A 22347-nucleotide genomic window follows, 5' to 3' on the forward strand; every position below is an offset into this window, starting at 1 on the left:
CTTACCTTCAGAGATATGTGGTTTGTCTTTCTTTAGCCCAGTCCTGAATTTCTGCTTTAGCAAATATAATGTAGAAAATTAGGCTTATCACATTAAGGGATGACATCAGCAAGAAGATTTTAAGCCAGGAAGATTCTGAATCCTGAGGAATTAAAGTGCAAAGTAATTATAAGTTATTGGTCTTGTTGTTGGGTTTTATAGCATTTAAAATATAATATTAAAATTAATACAGTCTCAATGCAGGTCCCTTATACATTCTCATAAGGAACAAAAGATGTCATAATTTCACTTTACAAAGATAATCACTATTTGTCTTTCTACATTTTTATCTATGCCTATATACATATAACTTTTCATGTATAAAAATGACATTATATATACACAGTATTAAAGCCAAGAATGCATATGGTTTTTCATTTGGAAACATCTCATAAACATGTTTGCATATTAGGAAATATATGACTGTATCATAACCATTACTGATTAGCAATCCAGAGCTTAGATTTATAAAATTCATAAAAGCACCCCTTGTTTCTTTATATTTAAGCTGGTTTTCACTTTTTTTGCTGCTATAAATTTGAATACCTTGGTGGTTAATTACATACACAGCAATGCTTTGGAATAAAATTTATCAAATACCTTCTCCTTATTTATGAAAATGGTTGACACATTTTCTTTTTCAGCCTATTAATATGATCAATTTCATTAATAGACTTCTATTAATAAATAGAGCCATTTTTACTTTCATAGAAAATGGTCTACATAATCCTGATGTCATATATATTTTAAGATGTTGGTGGATTCTATGCACAGGTAATGTATTTTCTGCATCCACAGTCAAAGGTGAAATTTCTGTTATGTTTCAGATTTGCTTTACCATTTTGCCCTGTACCTTTTAATCAGCTGAGGTTAAGTTTTATGTAATTAAATGTGTAAGGCATCGTGATCGGGGTTTTGGTTTCTGGTGTCATGCTTTTGAAGGATGCCCTGCTTAAAGTTTAAATAATTATTAACTTCTATTTTACTTTAGTATAGTTATTGTTTCCTTTCTTCATTTACATTGTAATCATCTAGAATTAACTTGGGGGTAAATATGAGAACATAATGTAACTATTTTTCTACAAGTGGTTTGCTACTATGTTTTAAAAAAATCCATCCTTTCTGGTTTGAAGTGAAACTTTATTATACAAAATGCATTTTTTTTTCAGAACTTGACCAAATCATCTTCAGTTTCATTTAAAACATAATTAAGAGTAGACATTGAAAAAATAAAACAGTATGTTTCCTGCCAAATTAGACATTAAATATATTTAATTATAGTGATTTCTATAATTAAAACATGCCAAATTTGACAGGTAATAGGCAAAAAGAAAGTGAAGGGAAAAAAATCAAGATGTGCTTAGAAATTTAATGATTAATAATAAAGCCTGTGATAATTTTAATAGAATTCATTGTGATTTGGAATTGAAGTCTCCTAGAAACTTAATATTCCTCTCCTTTCTCATATTTTCACTGATGTTGCTCAATAAGTGCACAGTTTTCTTCATATGGACTTTGCACAGTTTTCAAAATACCCATAGGTATTTTGCAATATTGGTAGATATGATGCTTTAGATTTTTCCACAGCATGCTACCTAACTTTGGGGTTTTTTCCCCCCCAGGAAGACAATCACATTCTCTGTACGTAATATTTTCCTTCTGCATTTACATTGTATATTCTTGACAGTTGTGTTTGCTAACCTCTTTCAGAATGCTAAACAATAGGATAGAAAACATAGTTCTATTTTTCCTGATTTAAAAGGATATAAGAATAAAAATACTAATAGCTGTTATGCATTGAACACAAACATCTGACACTCATATGCATTATCTAATTTGATAATTGCCTTAGCCCCATTCTGTGTCATCTTAGCCAGCTGGAGACACTGAGGCTTAAATTAAGAAATGTTTCTGATAACACAGCTTGTAAGTAGCTGAGTTAAGAGTTGAACAAGATAGTTTTGCCAGAGAAATACACACTGTAAGCCCCTAAGTAGCCGATTCTCATTGTATCTAGTACTTTTACTTAAAGGAAACTTTTTTTCCTGATAATATAATAACACTATATTTCTTTGGTTAATGTTTACTTCATTTTTTATGCTGTCCTTACAACTTTAAATGTTTCCATGTCTTTATTTTAGGTATGTATTTTATATATAAATAGCACATGAATGGCTTTTGTTTTTAAACCAGTCTTACAAACTTTGTCCTTTAACTGCAGTTTAGTCTATCTATATTTATTGTGATCTCTGGTATGTTTGGATTTATTTCTACCATCTCTCTTCATGCTTTCAATTTGTCCTATTTTCTACCTTTATGCCTACCCCCTACCCCCCTCATCCCATTTCTTACCCTTCTTTCACATTGAGGGATTTTTGCTTTTGCTTTTTTTTAATTCCATGTTTTCCTCTCTCTCCTGATTTGAGACACACCCTATATCTATTTTTAATGGTTACACTTACTTGTTATTTTAACACACATACCAAAAAATTTAATACTAATCTTTACATTTAAAAAAAAAATTACAGGGTCCAGGAAGCAGAGAACCAGGGAGTTGTTGTTCAGTGGGTATAGAGCTTCAGTCATGCAGGATGACAAAGTTCTAAAGATCTATTATACAACAGTGTGCATGTAGTTAACAATACTACCTACACAATATTGTAATGTACACTTAAAATAGTTAAGAGAGTATATTTTCGTTATTTTTTTGACCACAATAAAAAGAAAAATTTTTTAAAATAAAGTTGAAGAATTCTATAGTCTCTGAATTCATTTTTTAAAAAAGAATACTTGGATTTCCCATCAGTCTCTCCCAGATTACATACACTATTTTTTCTTATACTTTAGCTCTATTTTGTTATTTATAAGTCTACATGTTGTTTTAGTAACAGCATTTTATAAAGTCAGGAATTTAAAAAAATTTCTCCATTATGATCTTGCACATTTTTGGTTGCATTAATTCCAAGATACTTATAACTTTTGTTACTACTGTGAATAGTATCTTATTTAATTTCTGGTGTTTATAAATGCTATTATTTAAGTATGTTGATTTTGTTTTGAGCAAACTTACTAAGCTCTATTCTTATTTACTTTTTATATTTTTAATTTTTTATTGATTTTGTTGGTTTTCCTAAGTAAATAATCATAGAAGCATTGGGAAATTGAAGCTTTATTTTAGTCTTCCTGACTCTTAAATCTCTTTTTATTTCTGTTTAAAACAGTATCCAGGAGCACCAGTACAATGTTAAAAAGTTGATAAATAGTTGTAGATATGAGCGTCCTTTTCTCATTTGTCACCTTAAAGGGACTACATCTTAAGTTTCTTCATTGTGCAAAAATAACCTATGTATTTTGGTACATAAAAATTTACAAATTAAGGAAGTTCCATCCCCTCCCTGGTTGCTAATAGGATTAAAAAAAATCGTGCGTAGCTATTGGAATGTTCTGCACCAGTTGAGATAATCATATAAGTTTTGTTTTTCTCCATTGATCTCATGTGATGAATTACACTGGCAAACTTTCTTATGTTAAACCGTATTTTCTTTACCAAGATAAAATCTATCTTGTCATAATGCATTGTTTTTTCATATACTTTTGGATTTGGCTAACTAATAATTTCTTTAGGACTTTTGCATCTGAGTTCATAAGTAATACAGACTTAAAATTTTCTTTTCTTCCATTGTTATTATCTAATTCTGCTGATTCTGGAATTAAGATTATACTAGCCTCAATTTCTTTCAGAATTTTTTTAAACTTTTGGCATAAATAGTATAGGATAGGATAAAATTGTTCATTGAAAATTTGGTATAACAGCTGGAACGCAAACTAGGCCTGAGTTAGTCTTTTGGGAGATAGGGAGATGTTTGAATACTATTTCAGTATCTTTAATTTTTATTGGTCCATTCAAGGTCTTTATTTTTCTTGAGCAATTTTGGTAAATTCTATATTTTTAGGAACACATTCAGCCAATTTTTTGGCATAGGGTTGTTCTGAATATCCTTAGCTTTTAATCTATGTCATCTTTGAAAAACTTTCTTTCTCATTTAGTATTTTCTTTATTTGAATCTTCTCTCTTTTATCTTGCTCCAGAAAGTCTATCTGTACTATTAATATTTTCAAATGACCAGTTTTAGGTTTTGTGTACCTTCAGTACTATTTTATTAACTATGGAATTGATTTCTACTTTTACTCTTATTGTATCAATCCTTATTCTTTGGGTTTGCATTTTTTCCCAATTTCTGGAGTTGAATACCTAGCTTATTTATTTTTAGATGTTTTTTCTTGTCTTTTATAAATAAACTTAAGACTATAAATTACACTTAGTGTCCAATATATTTGCACATGTAACAATTTCATTGTCATCTAGTTTTAAATATTAGTGAATTCCCTTATGATATTCTCTTAAACCTAATAATTAGTTATTACGGTGTTTAGTTTATAAACATATGCAATCATTTTAGATACCCTGTTGCTATTAATTTCTGATGCTATTGTACTTTGGCATGGAACATAGTCTAGAATATTGAACCTTTGGAATCTAATTTTTTGTTTGTTTTCAGTGGGAGAACTGAGCCAAACCACTGAACTTGTCAACATAAGCAGCTGAAAATCTGAAATGTATTTCTTATTTTCAAAATATGCATGGATTTTTCTAATTATCTTTTTTTGTCTCTGATTTCTGTCATATTTTAATTATAATTGGAGGATATATTATGTGTAATTCCAGTCCTGTTACAATTGCTAAAATTCACTTAGTGACACAGTATGTAGTCAGTTTTTGTGAATGTTCCAGGCAACCTTGAAAGGAATGAGGATTCTGTGGTTATCGAGTGGGATGTTCTATATATGTCAAGAATATTAACTGTGTTGTTCAACAATTTTATATTTCTATAGGTTTTTTTTTCTCTTTGCTGCAACAATTATTAGAAATAGTTATCTTTCACCATAACTATGCTTTTGTCCTTTGTTCCAGAAGTTCTGTTATTATTATGTAAGATGATACTGTATTTTATGTGCATACAAATTTATAATTGTCATCTCTTCCTATCGAATTGAATCATGCATCATTAAGAAGGGGCTATCCTCATCTCCACATCTCATTTGTGCCTTAATGTCTCCCTTGAGCTACAGCAGCTTTTGTTTTGTCAACAGCTTTATGATGGGTTGGCTCTGAGGATCTGATCCTGTGGGTTTTATTCTCCTCTCACATGCCACATTATTTCAATTTTTGGCTTATGGCATTTGGAGCCAACAGAGTTTGAATTTGGGCCATAAACTCTTGTGAAAATTGGCTTATTGTTTCATATGGTCAGAAGAGTCTTTATTCAATTTCTCCTTTCCCTTTGTAGCTGAAGCTGAGAAAGGCAAGTTTCCTCACTGGACAGAGATAACTTCTGACAGTTCTGGAGCCACGTTTCGGGGGAGTCAGCTCAGCAGGTCTGACTGAGTTCAATGGAAGGACAGGCTGAGTGGGCTCCATGATCAGAGGAGAAAACACATTCTGGTTTCCTACAGTTCTCCTTTTCAAGTGACGCTACCTCTCTGATCAGAGAGCTTCCATGGTTGTGGTGATGTTTCTGGCCTTTCTGATACGATAAGTCCAAAGCACATGATGGTGGAGGGTTCTTCTCTATGGGAAATATGGCCATGGTGAATGCAAATTATCTCTCCTTGGCTAAAGTCATGGGATAAGGAGCATTTGGAGGAACTGCCTGCACACTGCTACTTCTCAGCTTCTAGGTTTTCCTACAAAGAAACCCAAGTTTATATATGAGTTACATGGTAGTAGTGGTGTGTGGTTGTAGTCCTTAGGGATTACAGATTTATACCAGTATTTTCATTCTGACTCTTCTTTTATAAGTGGTTTTGAGATATTACCTCTTACCCTCTGTTCGTCCACTGCATCTGAAGCTATTGACCACCCAGGATGGGCAATTTCTCCAAGGCAGCCAGTGGCTTTGATGGTCATTTACCTCTCTGGAATCAAGCTCTTCCTTCATTTTCCACCTCTGAACATTCCCCTTACTTTTTTTTTTTTTCCAAGATAAGCATGCATTTAACATGATTGTTAAAATTTGATAAGGTATTTAAACTTTTCTGAAAATATATTATTAGATCTGGGACCACAGAATTTATCAAATTATGTTGGCAAAGATTGCACAGTCATTTGTATATAGTGTGTTGGAGAAAGCATGTTCAGATGTATTGGAACAGAGACATCATAACAACAATCCTGGCCAAAGACAAACCAATTTAACAAATAATAATGAAACTTAGTATTAATGGTTAATGAGTAAATTGCCTGTGGCTTAAGAAGAAAAGCCAGAACAAATGTGATGGCTGAGAAATGTGGACATGTTTCCAATTATCACCTGGGTAACTATCTTGGTTTTGCCTCCACTAGGCAAGCCGCTTTGGGAACTGCGGTTTCTTTACATGATACTACCAATTTACACAATATTCCTTTAGAATCATCCACATATTTATTATTTCTGTTGCTTCTTTTCCTTTCTGCATCTCCAAGCTACCATATGGGATAATTTTATTTCTCCCTAAAAAAACTAACTTTTGTTTTTCTCTCAGTGCTAGTCTACTTTTGCTGGATTCTCTGTTTTTGTGTGAAAGTGGATGAACTTAAACTTAATTTTTGATGATGAATTTTTTGATAGATTATAGAATTCTAGACTCGTATTTATTTTCCTTTAGCACCAAATAAGGCATTCTAAGTATTCTTAGGAGGAGAATTTCAGATAACCTTGTCCATTTTTAAAATCTATTTGTTCCCGATTTGTCATTCCTTTCCTGACAAAACTGTATCTTGTAACTTATATTACCACTGGCCCAGTCAATTACCTGTTTTGATCAAGGCACACATTCATTGTTAAAAAATCACAGAGGTCCACTTTTGTTTCAATAATCAATGATTAAAGAGTTACCAGTACAATTAATTGACATACAACAAGAAAGAAATTGTATTATCTGTAAGTTTGGAGGAAATGCCTGATTTGACCAAGCTTAATGTGACACAAAAACTCATAACTCACCTCTTGCCAATGTCTTCTCTGCATTTGTTTTGGTCTGAATTACCCTCTTTTTCTGTACAATTAATATTAGAAAAATAACTACCCATGTCTGGATGTTCCTTACCTGACTAAGAATCATTCCAGTCACAGTGGTAGAAATTAGTGCTCCTGTCATTCCAAGTAAATTTGTAACTCCTTTAAGAAATCCATAGTATCTATAAAAAATGAATGATAACACACAGATGTAAAGTAATAAAAATGCTGCAGGAAAAACCTAGTGAAATGAGGTTTAAGAGAGGTTTGATTTGCCTTCCTAAATTTCCCTTTCCCCCTACTCAAATTTCATTAAATTATCTGAAAAAATATATGGATATAAGTAAATTTCTGGTTGCACCACAGAGTCAGAAAGGTTGGCTTTAGCAGTAAAGAATAACAATATATTGAGAAAATGAGATCATATTAGAGTGAAAGCCAGCAGAGTTAGAAAATCTATGAATACAGTTAAGAAGTTCCAAAGGTGATGTGTGTTGGAAATAGGAACTGGTTTGGGATTAACACAAAGAAGGACTCTGTTCACCTGGTCTATTCTCACAGTCCCAGAACTACTGGCCCCAGTGATTTCTCCCATTATTCAGGCAAGGATACCAGAAACTTGCTTACAAGCCACTGTGACTGGCCAGTCCTGAGTGCCAAAACCAACCTCAGCAGAAGGTAAGCTACAAAAGCAGGGAAGCCACACAGAATAATAGATAAAGTATGGGTCAAATCCATCAGCTGTAAAGAACAAGGAAGTGCATTTTGGAGAGCAGGATCCCGTGTCTGATCAAGAAATTATTTCTGTCCAGGACAGGGAGTCTTTGCCTTTCCTGCCCAACAGATTTCACCATTAAAAGTTCTGTGTTTTTACCTTTTCCCTTTTATGAGAGTGGCGGCTTTCTGTTTGTTTTGTTCTGTCTTTTATTTCTTTGGGTCTTCCATTCTTACTCTGCCTTTACATGCTGAATACGGGAGGGAGTATATAGCTTGTTAACTAGTCTATGAGTCTCTAGTCTGAGAAGCATCACATCTGGACCTAGAGTCCCTGGATTGTGGAGCTGTATGCAGTCACCAGGTAGAAATTTGAGTTGGCTCGTTTTGTGGAGCTGAAGAGTGTCTTTTTAAAAAAATTACTATTTTTTTTAAATTTTTTTATGGCCATAGGCTCCTTTTTTTTTTTTAACAATGTTGTGTCACATTCCAGTGTAGAGCACAATTTTTCAGTTATACATGAATATACATATATTCATTGTCACATTTTTTTTCGCTGTGAGCTACCACAAGATCTTGTATATATTTCCCTGTGCTATACAGTATAATCTTGTTTATCTATTCCACATTTTGAAAACCCAGTCTGTCCCTTCCCACCCCCCACCCTCTTGGCAACCACAAGTTTGTATTCTATGTCTGTGAGTCTGTTTCTGTTTTGTATTTATGTTCTTTTTTTTAGATTCGACATATGAGCGATCTCATATGGTATTTTTCTTTCTCTTTCTGGCTTACTTCACTTAGAATGACATGAAGAGTGTCTTTTAATGTGTGAAGAAGAACATTTATGCTTATAAGCAGCCACAGGTGCAGACTGGGGCAGAAACTGTCAATTGTCCCCAGTAATTATTGTTGCCCTTTTCATTTTAGCAGTAGAATTCCTGGGATTTTGGTGAGAACAGGGCCACTTATAACTTTGTGAGCCCTTGTCACTTTTGCCTTCATAAGCCCCTTCCCCCATAAAAAAATTTTTTTAAATTTTATTTTATGACTGTGTGTATTGAGGAACTTTACATCTAAATTGTCAGATTTATTGGAATGAAGTTGTTTATAATATTCTGTTATTTTCTTTATTATGAGCTAAGACTTACCACAATGCACTTTTTCCATTGCTTATACTGATAATTTTTCCCTTTATTTTTCTTCATTAATCTTCTTTATTTCATTAATTTTACTAATTTTCAAAGAAGCAACTTTGATATTGTTGGTTTTATGTATCATTTTTGGCCCTAATCTTCATAATTTCTTTTCTACTTTCTTTGGGTTTAATTTGCTGTTTCTCCCCTACTTGAGATACAAACATGATTATTGATTTTAAGACTTAATTGCCTTTCAATATATATGTTTAAAGATATACATTTCTCATGGACATGATTTTAAATACATCCCACATGCTTTGCAATGTCATATTTCATTGTAATTTAGTTATGAAGTATTTTTTAATTTCAAATATGATTTCCTCTTTTACCTAAACATTAATTTCAAAGCAATGGGAGTTACCTATCTTTTGCTTTTGGTAGTAACCTTAATTTCACTGTGATTAAAGAATATATTCTGAATGATTTCAGTCACTTAAAATGAACTGCAGCTTGTTTTATGATCTAGCATATTGTTAATTTCAGAAAATGTCCCATGGCCAATTGAAAAGAATGTGAATTCTCTCCTTGTTGAGTGCAGTGTCCTATGTATGCCAACCAGGTCAACTTGTTAACTGTTGTTGTAATCATCCATATCCTTACTCTTGTCTACCTCTTTTTTTGTATAAGCTATTGAAAGAGATGTGTGAAAGTCTCTTTCTTCGTTGTAAATTTGCTTAGTTCTTTGGATTCTCTCAACTCATGATGAATATAAATTAAAGCTGTATGATTTGGTTCCAAAAGAAGTATAATTCTGACATTTTTCTCTTTACCACTATGATATATCACCCTTTATTTCTAGTAATGCCCCTTGCATTAAAGTCTATTTTATCTAAGATTAACATAGTTATTCCAGATTTCTTTTGGTTAATATTTGTTTGGCATACCTTTTCACATTCTTTTAGTTTATCCTTGATATATCCTCATGTTTAATGTGTTTTTTATTTGCACCACAGAGCTGCATTTCCTTTTTTGTTGAGTTTGACAATCTTGATACTTGGAGTATTTCATCTATATTAATTTAATATAATTACAGATATACTTGTGATTATATTTATCTGCTCATTATTTGCTATTTGACTTCCTCTTTTTCATTGTACTTTTTCTTTCTTTTAGATTCATCCATTTTCATTTCATTTTTCCTTCTATGACATTATTTCATTATTTTTTCAGCACTGAAGATATTATAACATGCACTTTTCACTGAAGTTTATACTTTTACTATGTTCTCTATAATGCTGGAATAAAACTTTTTTTAACTCTATGTATCTCCCTCCTCCTCTTTGCATTATTTCATCCTGTATTTTCATTTCTTAGTGCCTTTTATTTCTATATGCATTTCAACTCACAAGATACTCTGTTTTTAAAGACAATAGTCTCTTAATTATATGCATATTTACCCCACTATTGCTCCTCAGTCTGTCTTGCATTTTCAGGTTTCATCAGGGATAATTTATTTTTGGCTGAAAATTTCCTTTTAATATTTCTTTTAGTGAACATCTGGTGGCAATTTCTCTGTTTGCCTGTTTGTCTGAAAACATTTTTTATTTTGCTTTGATTTTTGAAGAATATTTTCACTAGGCATAAAATTCTAGGTTGGCATTTACTTTTTAGCAGTTTATAGAGCTTATTTCATTATCTTCTAGCTTTCATAGTTTCTGTTGAAAAGTCAGATGTCAGGCTTACTATTGCTACTTGCAAGTAAGATGTCTTTTCCCTCTGGTTCCTTTTCAGATTTTTCTAGTTATTTTTGGCTCTTGGTTTTCAGCATTCTACTACATATATTAATTTTTTAAATTTACATTTTATCATGGTTGAAATTCACAGAGCTGTGTGCATGTGTGGTTTACTTTCATTACTTTTGGGTTTTGGGGGGCTTTCTGTTAAAATATTGCTTATGTCACATTTTATCTCTCCTTTCCTTCTGAGACTTAAACAGATTTATTAGCCTTTTCAATTAATTCCATGTTTCTATTGTTTTCTTTTCTTTATTTTCTATTCTTTTACTATATATACTTTAACCTAGATTTTGTTAATGTTTTCTAGTTTACCAATCCTGTCTTCTCTTGTAGCTAATTTATCATTAAACCTATCTATCTATTAAGATCTAATTTCAGACTTTTTTTTTCAGTTCTAGAACTTTCATTTGATTTTTTTTTAATAGATTTCAATGCTGGTCAAATTGTTTATCCTTTCATCTATTTTCTTCAGCTCTCCCCCTGGTTTCTTGGGTCTATTAATCATAGATACTTCTTGCCTGATAACTTTAATATCTGTATCAGTTGTAGGACTATTTCTAATGGCATTTTATGGTACTGGTCACATGGTCCTGTCCCTTGGCATGCCTAGTAATTTTATTAATGCTGCACATTGTGAATAAGAAGCTACAAAGACTTTAGAATATATTATATTTTGCCAGAAAAGATTTACTGTTTTCTCTAATAGTTAAATTTGGAGGGGAGGAAAGTGATCACTTTAACTTAATCAGGGGATGAACTGAGAAGAGACTAGGTTTCAATTTTGATAGGACTCAGTTTATCTCTGGTATCCCCCATCCCCATTCCTTGGGTATAGCCCTGCATGTTGTTAAGTAGAGAGCTCAGTATATTCAGCTGGGTCCCTCCAGGCCGTGGTAGATCTTGTTTCCTTAGCATAGATGGTATGGGAAATTCTGCCATGTTTCTTACAGATCTTTAGCTTAGATTTTTTTTTTTTTTTTTTTTTTTTTTTTTTTTGCCTCTTATCCTATTGAACTTCAGGATTCAATAAACATCTCAAGGAGAGAAACTGACTTGGTATTTAAATTCCCTTAATTTCAAATTTTGCCACGCTAGTCCTGTGCAACTGCCAAATGCTTGGCTAATTTCTCTGTCCAGAGCAGCAGGCTTCTGCCAGGGTCAAACCTGGATTATCAGCCTTTTGCCAATTTACAGGCCCCAGGGAAGAAGTGGTGGGGATTGTCAGCTCACCTCTCAGAGACGTAAGCTTCCGATGTCTTTGGTATTATTGGTTTCTGCTGCTGTCTGATTCCTTTCAGTGAATACTTATAATATTTTATCTGATCTTTTCAAGTTTTTCTCCAGCTGGAATGTCAGTCATACACAAACTGCTCAATCCTCTGTGGAAGTTTAACAATTTTCTCAAATTTTGCTTTATGGTTGTAAAATGTTAGATGCATAGAAATAACTTCTTATGTATTAGTTACAAAATATTCTTTATCTGTAGTAATGTATCTTGCCTTAAAGTCTACACTGTCTGATCTATTTTACTTTATTTTACTTTTAATCTATTAAATTTTGGTTTTACTTTTATTTCAATCCAGATTAACTTAAAATTTGGAATATTCAGTTCTTTTATATTTCATGTTTTTCTGATACATTTGAATTAAAATGATCATCATTCTACTTTTTCCCATCTATTCTATATCCGTTTTTATTCCTTTCTCATTAATTTAAAAAATCTCACTCTCTTTTTACTTTTATTAGCCCTCAGTAGTTACCTTATAGGTAATATGTATCCTTGACTTATTATAGTCTAATATAAATTAATGTTTTAAAAACTCCAATTAATGAAAGCACCTTAGGACACTTAAATTCATTTATTCCCTCTCATCTTTTGTGCTATTTACTGTTGTGCATTTAAACTTACATATATATTTATACCATATAGGGTATTACTGTTTTTGTGTGTGAATTCAGTAATTATTAGATTTACTCTAATATTTTCCCTCTCCATCTCTCTTCATTTGTTCCTACGCCTCTATGCTTCATCTGTGATTATTTTATTTTTGCCTGAAGAATTCCCATTTAATAATTCTTTCACTGGAGATCTGTTGCTAATGAATTCTCAGTTTGCCTGAAAATATTTTCATATTACCTTAATTCTTGAAGTAAACTTTTCCTAGACACAGCCTTCAAGGTTAACAGTGGTTTTTATTTGTTTGTTTGTTTGTTTACATATTAGGGATTGCCTTCTAGCTTTCATAGTTTCTGTTGAGAAGGCAGATGTCAGTATTCTTATTGCTCCTTGAAAGTAATATGCCTTTGCATACAGATCTTTTTAGGAGACCTCTCTCTTTTTTAGCAGTTTTGCTCTGACAAGACTAGGTGTGGTTTTCTTTGTATTTATTCTATTATATATCCTGTAACTATAACACCTTTAACGACTATGTTCTCAGATTCAGAAGTCTTTAGCATGCTGTGGTGGTGGGAAAAGATTTAACCTACTTTTTACTGAAAGAGGTGCTTTCATTCCATGATTAGAGATATAAACAGAGTCCCTAGTATCAAGCATCCTGAGTACCATGACAATTCCTCTGAAAATCATGACACATCCACAGTATGAAGCAGTTCACTGATGTGAGAGTAGCAAGCTGGAACTCTTCATGCTGGTATGTATTTGACATGAGGAATATAAACAACTTTGAGGTTGTTTTAATGCAGGACAATTATCTGGACAACAATTAGCTCTAAAACTGCTTATTCTTCAGCTGCAATAGCCCACGGTAAAAGTATTTTGGAAGTGTAAATAGTCCATGAAGTAGACTTTCAATTTTATTGATTTTATATTTTGGTGTAATAATGATTTAGTAGAACCTAAATAAGATTCAGATGTCTGATACGAATGATCATTAGGCACATGAAAAATTTCTCACTATCACTAATTATCAGAGAAATGCAAATCAAAACTACAATGAGGTATCACTTCACATCAGTCAGAATGGCCATCATTCAAAAGTCCACAAATGACAAATGCTGGAGAGGCTGTGGAGGAAAGGGAACCCTCCCACACTGCTAATGGGAATGCAATTTAGTGCAGCCACTGTGGAAAACAGTATGAAGATTCCTCAAAAGACTAGGAATAGACTTACCATATGACCCAGGAATCCCACTCCTGGGCATATATCCAGAAGGAATCCTACTTCAAAAAGACACCTACACCCCAACGTTCATAGCAGCACTATTTACAGTAGCCAAGACATGGTAACAGCATAAATGTCCATCGACAGATGACTGGATAAAGAAGATGTAGTATATTTATACAATGGAATACTACTCAGCCATAAAAGCCAACAACATAATGCCATTTGCAGTGACATGGATGTCCCTGGAGAATGTCATTCTAAGTGAAGTAAGCCAGAAAGAGAAAGAAAAATACCGTATGAGATCGCTTATATGTGGAATCTGAAAAGAAAAGAAAAGACAAAGACAAATGAACATAAATACAAAACAGAAACAGACTCATAGACATAGAATACACATTTGTGGTTGCCAGAGGGGAGTGGGGTGGGAAGGGACAGACTGGGAGTTCGAAATTTGTAGATACTGATAAATATATACATAGAACAGATAAACAAGTTTACACTGTATAGCACAGGGAAATATATACAAGATCTTGTGGTAGCTCATGGTGAAAAAGAATGTGACAATGAATACATGTATGTTCATATATAACTGAAAAATTGTGCTCTACACTGGAAATCGACACAACATTGTAAACTGACTATAACTCAGTAAAATAAAAAAAGTTAATGGTATAAAGTTTCTGTTTGGGTGATGGTAAAATTCTGAAGATGAATGGTGGTGATGTTTGCACAAAAACATGAATGTACTTATTGCCACTGAACTGTGCATTTAAAAATGATTAAGATGGTAAATTTTACATTGTGTGTATTTTGTTACAATTTAAAAAATCCCCTGTATCTAAATAAAATACCAAAAATAAATAAAATAAAATATAGTATTAATTTAAAAAAATTTTTTTAAAAAGATTCAGATCTGAACTATACTTTAGTCCCACATGGAGGGAAATTCAAGGGTGCATCCCTTAGTCAAAATTAATTAAAAGTAATTAAAATCTTCCCTTTAAGAATGTCAAGGGAATGACAGTACCTTCTTAATGCATCACAGAGCATCTTTAAAATCCTCTGTGCTTGTCTACTCTTGCTACCCACCAAAGAGATGGTCACTACATTCCCAGGCCTTCTCTGTCTCATTCTCACTTCCCAAACAATGTTTCTCATAGAACAACATCTGTATGTCTCTTCTTCCTTCCAGAACTTCTTTCTTGGCACCTCAGTTCTACTCAAACAAATGTCATGCCTTGTCCTGTTCTTCAGTTCTAGCAAAGATCAAATTCTCCTAAAAGGACAATTTAGAAATTTATCCATTAAAGGAACTCTAATAGGCAATGGAGGTATATGATTAGGAACAAGTGTCATCTCCATTCCACTAATAAAAAACTTTAAGCAATATAATTTGATATGGTTGCAATTTAATGCACATATGCCCTAGATATTGAGGATGAACTAGCTTAAGAGACAAAGAATTTTCCCAAGTTGTATTATTAGTATATTCTCTCTGACCCTACAGAATTATCTGGCTAACATGAAATTTGGGCCCATTGGAATGACGCATCTCAGGTCAAGCTCTTTGTTATACAAACCATTGCTGGCTGAGGTATTTCCCATCCTACTGACCAGGTGTTGGCAAATAACACTAGTGAGGAGTGACTACAGCTAGTCAGCTGTGGAGGCAGACATATCGAGGTATGAACCCTCCCTCTACTTACTACTAATCATGTGACTTTACATATATTCATTTAAAAAATGAGGCACATAAAAATAATAAATGGCAGCTATCTAAAATTTCCTTTATCTACTTGCATGTACATTCTTAATTTACCTGTTTTTCAAACTGCATATGGCTCAGTTGGCATTGTGCATTCTATATCAATTAGTTCTTTTATATCTTTATATGATTCCAAATAATCAGAATACTTGTAGGCATTTTAAAAGAGGGTCTCAGAGCTGAATAAATTGAATGGATACTTGTCTTCATTACTCTGGCATTCACCTTGTATAGATCTGATGGGCAAGAGTCTTTACAGAATTGTGACAAAGGGGCTTATTCTTGATTGATTTTGCCTGTCTACCCCAGGACCACTGCTTTACAAAACTTCAGAGAATTCTGTTCATATTGGGTCTGTGTTCTCCATAATACTCCATTGGGAGTGTTAGCTCCATAAAGTACAACATGAACAGCACCTCTGAAGTTGTGTAAATGGCAGAACTGTTTCCATTAGTCACACTTATATCTAAAAGAGGCATAACATAGTAAAATGAACAAAATGAATCTGTTTTTTGCCAAACAGATCTGGATTAACATCTGAGTGGTGACATCTTAGTCTGACAATTAAGTATCTAAACTTTATGTCCTTAATTATAAAGCAAATATTATTAATTGATGGATTTTCATAAGAAGTAATAATATATAAACATGCATATAATAACAATATTAATGGAGTAGCTAATCCTTATACATGTTTACTATGCGCCAGGCACTATTTGTATACTTGACGTCTGTCAACTTATTAACTTCTTTAATCCACTTAATAACCCTATAAGGTAAGCATTTTCTTATTACTCCCATTTTATTGGTGAGAAATTGGCATAGAGAAGGTAAGTAATTTGCTTGAGGAAAATGGTCAAGAAACCAATAGTTTGACTCTAGAATCTGTGCTCTTAATCATTCAGCTATACATCATCATATATATATATATATGAGTTACATACACTTACATATATCATGAGGTACCTAATTATTACTCAAGTTATGTCTGACCTGTATAAATGCTTCCACATAACTTCTGGCTTGCTGGCCATCAACTCCAAAATAGTTGAAATCTTAAAACACCCTTGAGAACTTGGATATAAGATAGAAAGAGATTTTATAAACCCTACCTGGGAGCGATATCCAAGGCATTTATTAATATTCCACTCAAAGCAAAGCTTCCTGATGCACCAGCAAGTATTAGGAAAATGATAATGCTATAGAAGCTGGAACCCGGGTAAAGCAGGCATAGGCTGAAGAGGGCAGGCAGGAGAAGTCCTGGGGAATGATTCAGACAACACAGTCAGGTGCATCCCAAAGATGGGGATGAAGTACCCCAAAGTGCTTGAAGCTCCTTACCTAGTGAAGTGAAGAGTTTCCGGATGGTGAGTAAGCTGAAAATATTCCTGGACTGGAGGGTATCTGACATATGACCTGCTAGGATACTAAAAATCCAGGCAAACAAGTTGGGGAGGGAAGACAGCAGCCCATTCTGGGGAGGAAATGTTATTGTAAGAGTAAGTATGAGAGAGAGAGTAATCCCTACACTGAAATTCAGTGTCTAAAATTTGTACCGTCCTACAGTAAACCATCAACGTACAACCCCAGAAGACACTACCTAAGAGAAAGAGAAAAGCAGTTTTGAGATCAGAAACAGTTGTCACAATCTGCCTAGTTTTCTATTTCTAATATCATGGGATGTGAAAGTACTAGATGGTTGAGTGGAAAACAAAGACAGGAATGGGAAATGCCTTCCCTGGAGAAAATGACAGAGATAAAGATAACAATTGAAAACATGTATAAGGTGCTTATTCTGGACCAGCTGCTCTTAATTCTTGCAACAAATCCATGGGAGATAAAATCGAATCACAGCTTAAGTGACCTCACTGTTGCACTGGCCCCTAGCCTGGGTTACTGTAAGTTCATTAAAGAATGCCGCAAAGTGGCAAGCCTAGAATCCATTTCTAAGGAGTCTTTTCTTGTTATTATGGCATCAAACTACAAAAGGTTCCAGGCATTAGTGATTCTCCAAATCAGACAACCAATGAGCATGCCAGTCCTTTCAGAGCAAGATGTTGAGTCATGGGTTCACAACCCAGGACTCTTTGACTTGCCTCTGGGGAGAGGGTTGGTATGAGCTGGGAAGGGTGGTAGAGCCTGGACAACTGACTTTCAGGGAAGATTCCCAGTCCCTGCAGAGATCATTGGTATTAAGCCTTAAGTAATACACAAGGGTGATCATACAGCGGGTGGAAGGTAGGGAGTCTGTGGGAATGCGGGCGAGTGTGTAGTGTTGTGTCTACACATTTTGTTCTGGGCAACGTTGACATAATGATTGGAAACAGTGAGTCTCCAGGTAGAGAACATTAGCTAAACAGTACTGGTGGTGGGGGGAGATCAAGAACTAGGATGAGAGTCATGGGGGAAAAAGAAATGGGTGCAGAGACCTTCATAAAGTTAAAAACAGAAGAACAGAAGGTATGCTTACCTCTCTTACATTAACATGGAACTTGTAGTTGATAAACATTGGTGTATACAAATTCAGGATGCTACTTGCCCAGAATATGGCAAAATTACAGAGGGAAATGACCCAGAGTGGAAGACACTTAAGCATAGCCTTGATGGGCAGAGATGATGTACTTGGTCTGTCCTGGAAAGGAACCCATTAATCGTTAGCACACTATGACAAGCTGGAACACATTTCATTTGGTGCAGAATCTGAGAGATACCAAAGTGGAGCATCTGTGTTTTACCTGGTGGGCAAGGGAGGACGTGATGTATTCCTTCTCACTAATGCTTATACATGGGTGGTCATTTGGGTCCTCATAAAACAGAATGAACCAGAAAAGAGTTAAGGCACAGCCACAAGCACCTATCAAAGCAGGACAAGTTAGAATTGGAATTGTTTCTGTCTGTAGTGAATTTCTTTTCTAAATTGACATTTTTCATTTTTGGTCCAAGAACCTGGACCTCCTCTTTCTTTCTTGAAACTTTGTTAACAAGGCTTACATTTTTGTTAGCTTTCTCTGTATTCACAGCAGCCTCTCCCAACAGAATGAATTTTATAGAAATGGTGGTAAGCCCTCTGGCCTCTCCTGATCTAACCTCTGTATCTCTCCACTAAGGTCAGCTGGGCCTCCCTGCTCTTAGGCCTTCATCTCCACAGATTCTTAACGTGTTCTACTGTGAGAGTATGGAACAGTGGAGCCCACACAGGGCTTGACAATCACCCAGTTTTGAGAGCTGGACCTTAGCCACGCTCCTAAGATATAGCCTAGGCCTTAGGGATCATCCAAGTCTGATAAGAATTTGCCAGATTATTTGTTGGTTTTGAATTTTTTATACTAATAATCTGATCATAAGGAATCCTCTTTTAGGACCAGGGGTATATAGCGCTCATTAGTCAGTCTACCAGAGATGCATTCATTCATTCGACAAATATTGATGAAATGCCGATTATGTACTATGCACGATTCTAGGTACTGGGAATACAGCAGCGAATAAAACAGACAAAAAGCCCTGCCTTCAGAGTTTACTTTCTAATGGATGAGCAAAAGAGATAATGAAAAGTAAATAAATAAAAGGTAGTAAATGTCAGTGACAAGAGCTATGGAAGGAAGTTATGAGGGGAGGAAGAAAGGGGTACTATGCTCAGGGAAGGCTGGGACATGGATGTGGGGCAGGGATATTCCAAGTAGAGAGATAGAAATGCTAATAAAGAATCAAAAGGAAATCTAAGAAATCAAAAACATTGTAACAAAAATGAAGAATATCTTTAATGGGCTCATCAATAGACTAGACAAGATCAAAGAAAGAATTATTGAACTTCAGGAAATGTCCATAGTAATTTCCAAAGCTGAATTGCAAATAGAGAAAAAGAATAAACAAGACAGAACAAAATATCCAAGACCAAAATTGTGGGAAAGTTACAATGGTATAATAGATGTGCAATGGAAATATCAGAAGGAGAAGTAGGAGGAAAAAAAACAGAAGAAATACTTGAAGCAGTAATTACTGAGAATTTCCCAAAAGTAACGATTGGCACCAAACCATAGATGGAGGAAGCTCAGAGAAGATAAACAGAGTTAATACACACAAAAATTATACCTAGGCATATTATGTTCAAACTGCAGAAAATTAAAGATAGAGAAAAATTCTGAAAGAAGCCTGAAGGGAAAAAAGACAGGGGAGCTGGGTTTAAATTTATAATTCTTAGATTCCACTGGTCACAAATCCCTGGTCACTGATCTGGGGCTTGACCGCTTCTGTTCCTACCCAGATCCATTCTCACACTGCTAGGAGTTTTGAATGGCTCTGTGTAGAAATTCTTGCCTTCTCCATCATGCTCCATCTATATTCTCTGCAAATAGCTTTGTCTGCTACCCACCTTGGCCAAGCCTCAATTCAATGAATGTGGGAAAGAGTCCTGCCAGGTCTGAAAAAGTCTTGGCTGTATATGAGCAAAAATTTCTGGGAGTGATGACTAGAAAGGTCATGAGTTCTGATGAGCTTATAATCATGATGCCACAGACTTCTACCCTATGAAGAGGGCTTGGCAGGAGGGAGTCCAGAATGGGCTCACAACAGTGTGGAAATCCAGGACAAGGCACCTCTTGCCTGGGCTTCAGAGCAGCTCTGATGGAAGCCATAAGTGATCTCCGCAAGGGCTCTTTATAGTAGAACGGGTCAGACACTAGCCAGATGTAAGTTGAGGGGAGAGTGGGTGGCTAGGAAACAGAGGCGGTGGGTATACACAGATTGTGTAATAATTTTGACTGTTAAAAGGGAGGTAGCTTGAAAGAGGAGGCAGGGAAAGGGAGACATTATAGAGATTTGAGAAGAGTAGAGAAGTTTTGAGAAGTTTGAAATAATATTTGTGGAGAGAAACACAGCAGGACAGCCAGGTTGTTTTAAGTGCAAATATAAGTGTGTGGTTCACTTTGCTCTGTTTGGTAATTTTCTCCAGCAATTATCAGCTGCCTGAAGGCAGATATTATTTTGTTCTTTAAAAGAGTATTGATTTGATTTAGATTTATTTAAGTTTATTGAGAAGACCATTCAAATAGAGCAAAAAAAAAATCTTGGTTTTGGTTCTGCCTCTGCCACTAACTTGAGCAGGGCATTTCTTATCTATGGGCACTGGGTTGACTTATCATAAAAGAGTTGTGGAGGCAGGTACTTAAATCTCTATACTGCTGCCATCTAAATGATGACACTTGTCCTCTATTTGAAGTGATAAGAAAAAGCACATGAGGCAATTCATGGTAAGGCTGTTATCATAGTATAATGTATATAGTCCCTTTGACTGGGACACCCATGAGAATTGCAAATGACATATGTTGCTGTACACATGTATATGACGTTGAGATGGGAATACAACATGAATATTGGTGCTCATCCAACTTTTGATCAGCAGTGTTGGGCAGCAATAATTATTGAAAAATTTTTCTTATGTGGAGCTGAAACTTCACCTTCCTTGTAATTCCTGCATATTAGGTTTTGTTTTGTAATGCAGAGCAGGTATACATTTCTCTTACATGACATTCCTACAAGGTATGCTGTCTCAAGTTTTCATTTCACTAGGCTAGACAGTTCCAAGTTTTCCAGCCCCTTTCCTGATGCAGGGTTTGTGTATCATCACTGGACTTAGTAAGAACATTATATTTGGTTTTTATTTTAATGTTTAAAAAATACTTAATAATAACTGGGATTTTATAGAAAGAGACTCACCAAAAATATAAAAGACTATGGGCCATCCCAGGGAGTCAGAGATGAATCCAGTCAAGGGCATGACAACAGAAGGTCCTAGCAGGAGTCCTAATCAGAAGGCACAAAGAACATCTCTAATGAATGCAGGCATCTGGAAGTCAAGAAAATGTAGCTCCATGGTAGCAGTGAACAATTTCCAGTGAAATAAATTTTTATAACATAACACTGAGCAGAAGAAAATAATAAAATATTTGTTTTTCTCTTTTTTCTGTTGTTTAAGATAAGGAAGCCTCTTTTCCATCCAAGACAATTTCCACATCTTTTAAAGTGAGGATGCTGGAATAGATGGTTTCCAAAGCCTGAAAGTTCAAAATATACATGTTTCTCATGGCTCTAGGGAAGAACACGCTAGACTGAGAAGACAATGGGATTAAACATGCTAGGCCCTACATCATTACCTGATATACTCAGAGTGGTGAGTCGGCCTTGTTCCAAAGGAGGAGCCCACTTGACCCATATTATTTGCTGAGTTGTAAATGCTATCCCCTGAAAGAGTGATCAGAACATTTGATCTCCAATACTTTTTAAATTCACTTTCTGTGAATTTAAACTTTTGGTTCAGTTTTTGCATTCTCTTCATACCTGAGATATTCCCTGGAGTACTCGGCACACAATGACCCAAATTTCTCCAAATTCAGCTGCCAGTGGGATGAGCAGAGTAAACAGAGAGCTGAAGAATAATGCAAAGCCAGTCATTTTCTTTATGGAGTATATTCCAGATAAATATCCAGCAGGAATTTGGGCGATGAGTACACCATAGAAGATGGAACTTAAGATGATCCCCTGTATTTCAGGGCTCCAGTTATACACAGGGTTCTGAAAGAAAGAGGAGACACGTCCAGCCACTCTGCATATGGTTTTCTATGATGTTCAGGACAGCGGGAAAACTGGTCTTCCAGCTTATCCCATGTAAGGTATCTGCCCTCTGCCTAATATCCTGTCATGGGACTTCTTTATTCTTTTATA

At 34.7% G+C, this 22347-nt stretch overlaps 1 protein-coding gene across 4 annotated transcripts in view; it reads right to left on the minus strand.

The window, feature by feature from the left end:
• The window catches only part of SLC17A1 (solute carrier family 17 member 1), an 88723-nt gene that overhangs the window by 55788 nt on the left and 10588 nt on the right, over nt 1–22347 (minus strand). For all 4 annotated transcript variants that reach the window (XM_074348201.1, XM_074348199.1, XM_010974222.3 and 1 more), the window contains exons 4-12: nt 21964–22197; nt 21780–21867; nt 21343–21429; nt 18366–18484; nt 18101–18262; nt 16972–17104; nt 16743–16890; nt 7186–7276; nt 6–142 (exon numbers count right to left, since the gene is read on the minus strand). In XM_074348201.1, the coding sequence (XP_074204302.1) occupies nt 8–142; nt 7186–7276; nt 16743–16890; nt 16972–17104; nt 18101–18262; nt 18366–18484; nt 21343–21429; nt 21780–21867; nt 21964–22197 (1197 nt within the window). In that variant the 3' untranslated portion in view covers nt 6–7. The remainder of the gene's footprint in view (nt 1–5; nt 143–7185; nt 7277–16742; nt 16891–16971; nt 17105–18100; nt 18263–18365; nt 18485–21342; nt 21430–21779; nt 21868–21963; nt 22198–22347) is intronic.

The sequence above is a fragment of the Camelus bactrianus genome, chromosome 20 (genome assembly GCF_048773025.1).
Source record: "Camelus bactrianus isolate YW-2024 breed Bactrian camel chromosome 20, ASM4877302v1, whole genome shotgun sequence".
NCBI lineage: Eukaryota > Metazoa > Chordata > Mammalia > Artiodactyla > Camelidae > Camelus > Camelus bactrianus.